This window comes from Rhinatrema bivittatum, chromosome 9, assembly GCF_901001135.1.
Source record: "Rhinatrema bivittatum chromosome 9, aRhiBiv1.1, whole genome shotgun sequence".
Taxonomy (NCBI): domain Eukaryota; kingdom Metazoa; phylum Chordata; class Amphibia; order Gymnophiona; family Rhinatrematidae; genus Rhinatrema; species Rhinatrema bivittatum.
Window position 1 is genome coordinate 45,266,436 of NC_042623.1, and position 9,743 is coordinate 45,276,178.

The window sequence follows — 9,743 nt, forward strand, 5'->3', positions numbered from 1 at the left end:
CACATAAAAAATGACACCCCGGCCATCATCATGGAGACTTTAACCTCCACGTCAACACGATCCCCCACTCCACCAACTGCGAAGCTCTGCTATCTTCCTTCAAGGCTATGGGCTTCACACAAATCGTTAACAGTCCCACGCACAAAGCTGGTCATACCTTGGATCTCATATTCTTAAATTCAGGCCTCACCCAAACCTCCCCGCCTCATTGCTCCCCGATCCCATGATCAGACCACAGGATGATCACAACTGACCTCTGCATCAAGGAAAACCCAGCTCATCCCTTCTCCAAAACTACAATCCATTACAGGAACTCCTGCTCCATGGACATCCTCAGCTCCCATCTATCGACGGAACTTGCGAACCTTGATCTCTCTGATGCAGATGCAGCCCTCGCCTCTTAGCAAAATATCACAAACAAGGTAGCAGATAAAATATGCCCCTTAAAAACAAAAGAGCTAGACCCTTCCATTAAGAACAAAAAACCTTGGTTTACACAGGAATTGAAAAAACTCAAACTAGAACTAAGACACAAAGAACACTTATGGCGAAAGAGACCCTCTAATTCTACACTAACTGAGTACAAAACCTTCATGCACAGCTAGAGAAACATAATCCTTCGTACAAAAAGAGACTTTTATGCCCGCAAAATTCATAATTTCTTCTTTGACGCCAAAGCATTGTTTTCTTACGTCTCAGAGCTCACGAAACCCACCTCTTCAGTCATCCCCGACGACCAAGCCCAATCTAGGTGCTCAGAACTTGCACAATTTTTTGAAAATAAAATCCTCAATCTAATAGCCCCTCTGGCATCTTCAAATACAGAACCAACTTCACACTACACTTCCTCCTTAGGCCAAAAAGCAAACCTAGAATCTTTTGAACCCACCACTTCGCTCTAAATTGAAACTATTCTCAAAAAGATGAAACCCTCCATTCATCCGATGGACTCCATTCCTTCTAAACTACTGCTCACCATCCCAAACACCATCTCTAAGCCACTAGCAGAGATTATCAACTGCTCGCTAGCTCAAGGATTAGTACCGGACGCTCTGAAACTAGCCACCCTCAAACCACTACTCAAGAAGCCCAACCTGAACCCAATGGACCCAGCCAATTTTCGCCCCATCGCTAATCTACCTTTTGTCGCCAAACTCATGGAGAAAGTAGTTAAACAACTCTCGGAATACCTAGAGGAACCAAGATTCTAGCTCCAGCCCAATTCGGATTCCGCAAATCTCTCAATACGGAATCCCTTCTAATCTCGTTGACAGACAGCATCCTCACAGGCCTTGAAAAAAAGACCCCCTACCTTTTGGCACTTCTCGATATCTGCAGCATTCGATACGGTGAATCACTCCATCCTCATCAACCGCCTCTCAGACATCGGTATATCAGGAACAGCCCTTGACTGGTTCAAGTCATTCCTCGACAATAGGAACTTCAAAGTTAGAATAAGCAACAAAGATTCTCACCCTGTCAAGTCCACACTCGGAGTTCCTCAAGGATCCTCTCTCTCCCCCACCTTATTTAACATTTATCTTTTCCCCCTCTGTCAACTTCTCACAAATCTAAAGGTTACGCACTTCATCTACGCTGATGACGTCCAGATCCTGATACCAGTCACAGAATCAATCTCTAATACCCTCAGGTTCTGAAACAGCTGTCTACAGTCCATAAACACCCTCCTCACCAGCCTTAACTTAGTACTCAATACTTCAAAAACTGAACTTCTGCTTATCACTCATGATGACAATGCTCAGGCGGTTAACAACCTTACCTCACCTCAAACGACCCCCACCACACATGTAAGAGACCTTGGAGTAATTATAGACAACCGGCTGAACCTAAAAAAAATTTGTCAATAATACAACAAAAGAATGTTTTCACAAACTATATATCTTAAAAAAGCTGAAACCTCTCCTCCATTTTCAAGACTTTCGAACAGTTCTCCAAGCAATCTTATTCTCAAAAATAGATTACTGCAACTCTCTGCTAATCAGCCTTCCAGCTATCACCACCAGACCACTACAAATGTTACAGAATTCCGCTGCCAGGATCTTAACCTGGGTCTCCAATCCTAGCTCCTCAATTACTTCTACCCCTTATATTCACACAACCACTCTAACCCCTCCCCCCTACAACTCCTAACCTCTCCCCCTCCCTCTCCCCCCACCTATTTTCCACCTCCTTTTCACCCCCTCCCTCTACTCTAAACTACCTCTTCCCCCTCACCCCCCATAAAGTGAATTTATCAGGACTATATATTGTATATAAAAAACTTATACATAAAAAATTTGTTCCCAATCACGTGTATATATACCTCCTTTAATTGTGGATACCCTCCTATATATCAGAATCTCCCCCTCCCCACCCCTATATATCAGAATCTCCCCCTCCCCACCCCCGTTTAGATAACCTCTTTCATGTATCACACTTTTATAATTTTACTTATATAATCTAATCTGTTATTTGTATGCTCTGAATGTTCCTTATTTAATTATCTAATTACGCAAAAATTGTAAAGCCTGTTGCTCAGTTCTGTTATATGTAAACCGACGAGATGTTCCCAACGTTCGTCGGTATATAAAAGTTACTAAATAAAATAAATAAATAAATAAATAACCAATTCCAGCAGAGGAGAACACATCACACCCATTCTTAAGAACCTACATTGGTCCCCATTAAATCTAGAATTCTGTACAAAGTCCTAACCATGATCCATAAGACCATTCACTCCCAAACCTCGCTTGAATTAAACTGCCCTCTACGTCATCACTCATCATCCAGACCTATCAGAACAAGGTACTTAGGCACCCTTTATGCATCCCCCGCAAAGTCATTGCTCATGAAACGCGCCTTCTCGACAGCTGGTCCCACACACTGGAACGCTCTCCCCACGGACCTTCGCCTAGAACCTTGTCTGCGGACGTTTAAGAAAAAGCTCAAGACTTGGCTTTTCACAAAAGCCTTTACCTAAAGGCTTTACAACCCCAATACCACAACATTGATTGCTATCCTCAGTTATTCATTCATTACTGTATCTTGCGCTAGATTACTCTCGGACTTTGGTCTCGGATGAGAACTTCTGTGGCAAATGCCCAATTGTCTACTTGTTTACAGGTGAAATCTTATGTTCTTATGTTTTTCTTTTTCTTTTATTCAATACTTATTATGTTTTGATGTAATACTAACTTTGGTTCCCTACAATCCTTATTTGGTACACTATGTTTGATGTATCCCTTATCTTTATTGTAATTCTAACTTTGGTTCTCTGTAAACCGACACGATATGTACTTTTATATGAACATCGGTATATAAAAGCCTTTAAATAAATAATACCTTAGGCAAGGTTCTTCTTTGGATCCATCAAAGGGTCCGTGCCAGGCCCTCCCAGGGTCTGAGAAACTAATACTGGCAATTCCTCTCTATGGAAAAACTGAAACATGGTCCAATATGGCTCCAAGCCTGGAGGAATTTTCCTATCCTTCAATGAGTCTGAATCCCCTTCATCGTCCGTGGTATCTGGATCCCTGTCAGGGACACCCTTGGTGAGATGAGGCATCTCTCGAGGCATGCTGGCAGCGCTGAGAGAGCAAGGCCTTTCCGGCTGGGGTTCGGATCGGACAAAGGCAGGAGACACAGACTGCGCCTGAACAAAAGCTTGAAGGTCTTTAAAAAAATTCCACCCAAGAAAAGGTAGCCGGGTCCATACCTAACTCTGGAGGAACTGGGGTAGGAGCCGCTGAATTTCCCCTCTCCCGAGATAGACCCAGTCCCGGGATTACTCAAATCCAGGGTGCTACCGGATAAGAATGTAGCAGACCCATCTTCTGAATGGGAGGAATTTGGCTTGGGAAAGTTCTGGGAGTCCACCCTTTCTTGGGCCTCCTCTCAGTGCTGGCATAGGTAGGACTCCAGGTCTGAAAGTGCAGCCCTAATATGGTAGGCAACACAAAGAGAGTGTCGCTTGTGCTTCTTTGCTGCTGGAGCCATGTTAAATGGTAAATGTGCGCTCAGCCGACTGGCGCCTGAATTCAAGTGCGCACAGATATGTCCCAATGCACGCAAGTGGAAGCGCCTGTATGCGCGCACGTAAGCACGACATTAGGCGCACAGCATGTGCACAGAGCCGGCCCAAACTGTGCATAGCGACGGTCTATAGGGGTAATGATGACGCACAAAACCGCACACAAGATTGAGACGCTGCAGCCTGCCACTTGGAGTGCCCACTGTGCCTGAAGCCCATCGGGGGGGGGGGCTGCTCAACCCGCTCGAAAGACCCCTTCCCTTGCCCCAACGGGATCGGGAACGTCCTCAGTACAGCACACCGAGCAAGGAGACCAGAGGAAAGATTTACCGAAGCCCTTCTACGTCTCTGAATCAGAGGAATCCTCTTCTCTCTTCACTTACCTGGGCTCAGCACTTACCAGCTGAGTACAGAGACAGTTTCTGGCTGAGGGAGGGAGAGGGCTTTGGCCATCACCGCCACGCTCGGCTTCCAGCATCTGCTGCCTTTCAGCTGCTTGAGCAGCAAAGTCCATGCCAGCAACCAGCTACCAGACCAAGGCACACCTCTGAGGGATCTCGGAAATCGCCACAGGAATTCTCAACTGGGGAAGGGACCTTAAGGTATCATCGCAGGAGAGTGGGGCTCAATCTTTCTCCAATTTAAAGGTAAATTTTCCTCTTCTAACAAGTACTGCAATCCCACTATACCACCAATGCTAATATAGGGAAAATACACCCACATCTGTAGAAGACTGAGAGATACTGGGCGGCTGTCACTGCAGGGGTATACCTAGGGTGGTCAGCTTTGAAACCTGACTCCGTCTCCATCTGCTAGCAGGGGAGCATATTACCCATTGGTCCTGAGTCCATCTGGCTATACGCTAGGAAATGTTTCTGGTTTTATATACGGTGTCTAACTTGTTGCTATTTCCAGTTCAGTTTTTGTCTGCACATTTCTATTTATATTTTATGATCTTTTTAGTCTGTATTTGGTGAGGGTCTATCTTCATTCTGCCTTACTCAGACTGAGGTGAAGTATTCTGTTATGGAAAACAGACCGGCTTGGCTTGTTCTGTTTTCCTAATAGAAATGTATTGATATTTTAGGGTTTGCAGTGTGGCCTTTTCTTAAGTAGAGGCTTAATACCATATGAGTTCCAAGTGTTTTTTTTAACTTTTTTGAATGGTTTTCTTGTTGGCAACACAGCAATACATGCAAATATAGTATACATGTGAAACTTTTCATGTAAAATCTTATTACAAATGCATAATTTTTTATTGTGTGCATGTGTATGAAGGGTGGGGCTAGGAGGGTTGGAAAGCAGTAAGCTTTGCATAGGTTGCCTAATTGTCTGGCACCAGTCCTGGCTGCCCTGGCTCCATGTTGTGGGAAAGCAGAATTTTATTGGAGCTATTTTGTCATGAGCCAGGTCTTGTCTGCAGCAGTGACATTTAGAGTGTTGGCCACAGTTTGAAGTTTCTCTTTCTTAAGCTCTGGAGGAAGCAGGCAGTATGGATCCCTTCTAGTCCTCACTTCCACAGGAATAGGAAGGCAAAGTAGAGCTTAGGGAACCATAAGAGCAGCAGAGCATGTAGCACACAATCAATGAGAATGTGCTGGAGTGGAGAAGGCCCTGAGAAGTGGAGCAAGCTACTGTCAGAAATGGGGAAGGTGAGCAATGTTAGGAAGACTTCTACCTGAGCTGTATGGGCTGAGCTTTGAGGGGCAGCTGGCTGTGGAAACGGTGAGTCTTCTGGAGAGTGAGGGTGACAAAAGAGGGTGACAATGGGAAAGGGAGAGAGCTGCTGCAGGTTGAGGAAAGGGTGGCAATAAGCATCAACTTTTACATAAGGATGCAACAGCGCTGGGGCGAGGAGGCAGTCACTGAGTACAAGAGAAGCAGCACCAAAGCAAATGTGTGTGAGACACCGGCTGGCAGTGTGGTTGTCTCATTACTTGGCAACTGGTTCAAGAGCTGATTGGTTTGCAAAAGACTAACACCAGACCAGAAATCCAGGATATAGATATGAGATGTAACCAAACTTGTGAGGGGCCCAAATGATTGCATGGATGGAAGGGGGACTGCAGCTCAGTTTGCTCATCCCTGGTCTAGGATGTTCTCTAGTTTGTTAGGGAAAATGTGAAATTTTATTTGGCGATTTTTTTTTGTCTCAATTCTGCCAGCTTCCAGGTGTTCCTTTCAACCATGAGCTTGGTGTGCTCTTGGGGAGCTGTTGAAGCAGATGCCGCACAGAAAGCGCACAAGTGTGTAGCAGATAGCCGGTGGGCCAGTTTTGAAACAATTCCCCTGGGCTCTTTGCCTGCAATCCGGCCCTGACTAGTCGTGTCGCTGGACGGGAGACCCCCCCCCGGTTTCACCGCCCGCCCTCCCTCAGCACTTACCAGGTCTGTGATAGAGGAGTAGGCTGGTCAAGGTGTTCAGCAGCTCCAGCACTTTATGCTCCCGGATGTAGTCCTCCGCTAGCAGCTCCTTAGAAGCCATTTTATCCGACGCCTCCTGGCGTCACTCCCCATTGCTAGGAGACGGCGCCGGGCGAGATGCTTGCAGACTAGAAAGCGCCTGAAGACGCACGCGCGCGCCCCCCGAACTTTGCCTTTTCTCGTCAGAGCAGGTAACGGCACAAAAGACCACCCGAGATCCGTCCAGCGGTTGCTTGGCAACGGACGCTGGAGGCGCCCCCCCCCCCCCCCTTCCCTTCCGCGCAGCGTTTACCAGCGGCAGAACAGCTGCCTTCAACTTCGAAGCGCCTCAGTGGAACCCGAAAAACGGAATCGCATTCGCAACAGCCCTTTGCTTCCCCACCCGAGCAGACCCAGCGGCCAAAAAAAAAAAAAGAGAGCGGAAATTCCATGAGATGGGGCAGAGTGTTTAGCCTCTCCCGCGGCATCGGAAGGGTAACCAGAGCCCCATTCTCTTGGCTCGGTGAAAGCAGTATGTGAACAATAAATTAGCTAAGTGTAAGTTTTATTCTCTGAAATTGCACAAAATTAGGGCAGCGCTTATGAAATCCTTTCTTTAAAAATTTTACTCATAGCTCTTTCCTAGTAGGAAGCAATTGGAGAAAAGGTTAAGAAAACGACACGAGCGAGAACGCTCAGCCAGGCCTGAAATCTTCATTTTGTGTAGCTTGACCACCAATAAGTGATGGAAAGGTACATTTCTGAGCAGATACTATTACGTAAACATACACATTAACTGTCTTAAGAATACTTAGGTAGAGTTACTTTCGCAGGACATGTCCTTTTTAAGTTGGCACTTTTGGCCTTAACTGTGGGTATGATGGTGGTTCTGGGGCTAGTACGAGTACACACAACATATTTCTAGCTGTGATGGCTGCGCCTGGGGCCTGTGAGCTGTTAAGGTGAACAGCTGAGCTGAGTGTGTAAAGGGTCATGCCCACAAACCTGCTTCAGTGGTCACTGGCTGCCAGAATCTTGCCATCAACAGTAGTACAGTTCTACTGCGCTGTCATCAAAACAACTAGCTGCAACACTGCCCTACACAGTCCCAGGGTAGGCTACCAACAGAAAGTAGCTATAGCCATGGCGCAGCGTACAGCACAGCTACTGCGGCTCTACCAACATCTGGAGGATCATCAGCATCGACGGCTGAAATGCTTGCTGTTGGGCTATGAAGAGTAGGAAGACTAGCAGTAGACCAGCCTTCCTGTCAGCCATAGACACCAGAAACCCAGAACAACATTACAGACTAGTAGAAGAGAGTGTGCAGGGGTGGATAGGAGATGAAAGGCCCACCCGAGACAGAGAGAAGGTAAGGGATGGGCAGCAGGAGAAGAAGAAAGAGCGAGCAGGAGATAGCAAGAAAAGGAAGCAGGAAGGGAAGAGAGATGGAAGGAAGAAGCACGAAAGAAAAGCAGAGGTGACTGATTGAAGCCAAGCGAAAGGAGAGGGAAGTGAACAGTAGAAACAGGCTGGAATGAGGAAGAAGAAAATAGAGAGAGGGGCTACAGCTAGAGAAAAGCATTCAAAAGCTGCAAAGAGGATGTAAAGAAACTGAAGAGATGAGAAACAAAAAGGAGGCATGAAGAGGTAAAGAATGAATTTGAAGACCAAGAAAGGAAGAAACAAGCACAGAAAGAAATCAAATAATTTTCCAGTTATTTTGAATATCTAATTTTAACTAGCATTGCCTGATTTTTTTGGGTGTGCTAATTCGACTCATGTTTGGTTTTCACCTTCTTCTAGATCTCAGGCACAGTAATAATGTGAAGAAAAACGGTATAGGTATGCAGTCCTGCCCAAGGAAGTATCAAACAGGAACAGAGAGGAATCAGCCCAGAAAGAGTAAAATAAATGTGTTAAAGGGTATGTTCCTTTTCATTTACATGCCCTAGTTTTGGCTCATCTCATATTCTCTGGGAATCCTAGTCCTAATTTATTTATAAATGGTTAAACTAGTATTGACTGAGACTCACATCTTAATTTCCCACAATGTGCCTGAATAAGATTTATAGTTTTAAGATTACATAAAGGTGAAATCTGTTCTTTCCAAAGTTTTTTTTTTATCCATAAGCCTGCTTGAAAGGTGCAGATGAGCTGTTGGTGCTTTTCAGTAATACTTTTTTCAGGGCAAAAGGGATTATGGATACAAAAAGCTTTGTACGGAAAAGATATTACACTTGTGCCTGAGGAGTTCATTTTGCCTAGTTTCAGGAAATTTAACTCGTGAAGAATGGCTTCTTTTGAAAAAACTGTTTCCATGAGGGAAAAAACAAGCTAGGCAGTGGGTCACAAAGTCAGGACAGAAGACTATGAACTAGCCTCTATTTTCTCTATCAATTTAGTGTTTGAATGAAAAGGTATCCTACCCCGTCTACTTTCCATAGAGAGAAAAGCTCTCATAACATAAAACAAAAAAAGTTATGCAAATTTTTTCATACAGGTCAACTCTGGTCCCCTTTCCCCTCCACCAGCAACTTTATATAAAATTGCTCCATTTTCGTAACTCTTCCAATGGAAATTTGTATTATATTGGATATTAGAGATTATACTGTAAACCAACATTAAGCAAGTCACACTTTATTCTGTGCCCTTCTCCTCCACCAACTCCCACCTTCGTGCTTTTCACCTTGCTGCACTGTAGGATGGAAGAGACTTGCAGAGTTGGCGCATCATGCTCCCTTTCAGACCAAATGAAAGACTAGTTAAAAAACTCACCTTTGTAAAGCTGCTTGTAAATCCTGAGTGCTTCTCCTGATATATTTTACATGGACTTGTCTTGATTAGATTGTAAGCTCCATGGAGCAGGGATTTTAGAAATAAAAAACAGTAGTAATAATAGTAACTTCAAATATTCATTTTCTTTTCTTGCTATCTCATGCTGAAAACAAGAGCACTTTGGATCAATCAATAAGCAAAAGGATATCTTGGCCAGAGCTCAGTAGCTGTACAAAAAATAGAAAAACATGAAAGATTATATGAACTGTTTTGGCTGGGTACATACGAACTAGGTCTGGTGTTTCCTTCCCCTGGATAATGTTAAATTTTTTTCAAAAATCTGTTGATTTTAGGGAAGTGAACAGGTTTGCTGGCTAAGAATGAACAGAGCTAGGATAGTGATGCTAGAACCATAATTCTTGGTGATTTCAGTCTCCATCTCGATGCTCCGGTTCAATCTCATGCCACCATAACATTTCTTGATACGTCAGATTGTTTTTGTTCCCACCGACAGAGCAGTCTATTCATTAGAT

At 44.6% G+C, this 9,743-nt stretch overlaps 1 protein-coding gene and 1 long non-coding RNA gene across 2 annotated transcripts in view; one reads left to right on the forward strand and one right to left on the reverse strand.

The window, feature by feature from the left end:
- EFCAB10 (EF-hand calcium binding domain 10) overlaps positions 1 to 6,619 on the reverse strand; it is a 54,798-nt gene extending 48,179 nt beyond the window's left edge. The window contains exon 1 of the mRNA XM_029616842.1: positions 6,415 to 6,619. Coding sequence (XP_029472702.1) covers positions 6,415 to 6,514 — 100 coding nt within the window. The 5' untranslated portion in view covers positions 6,515 to 6,619. The remainder of the gene's footprint in view (positions 1 to 6,414) is intronic.
- Positions 6,620 to 6,740: 121 nt separating this feature from the next.
- On the forward strand, positions 6,741 to 8,451 carry LOC115099181. The gene is made up of 2 exons (XR_003858707.1): positions 6,741 to 6,990; positions 8,239 to 8,451. It is a non-coding gene; the product is annotated as an uncharacterized LOC115099181 (long non-coding RNA).
- Positions 8,452 to 9,743: the final 1,292 nt, after the last annotated feature.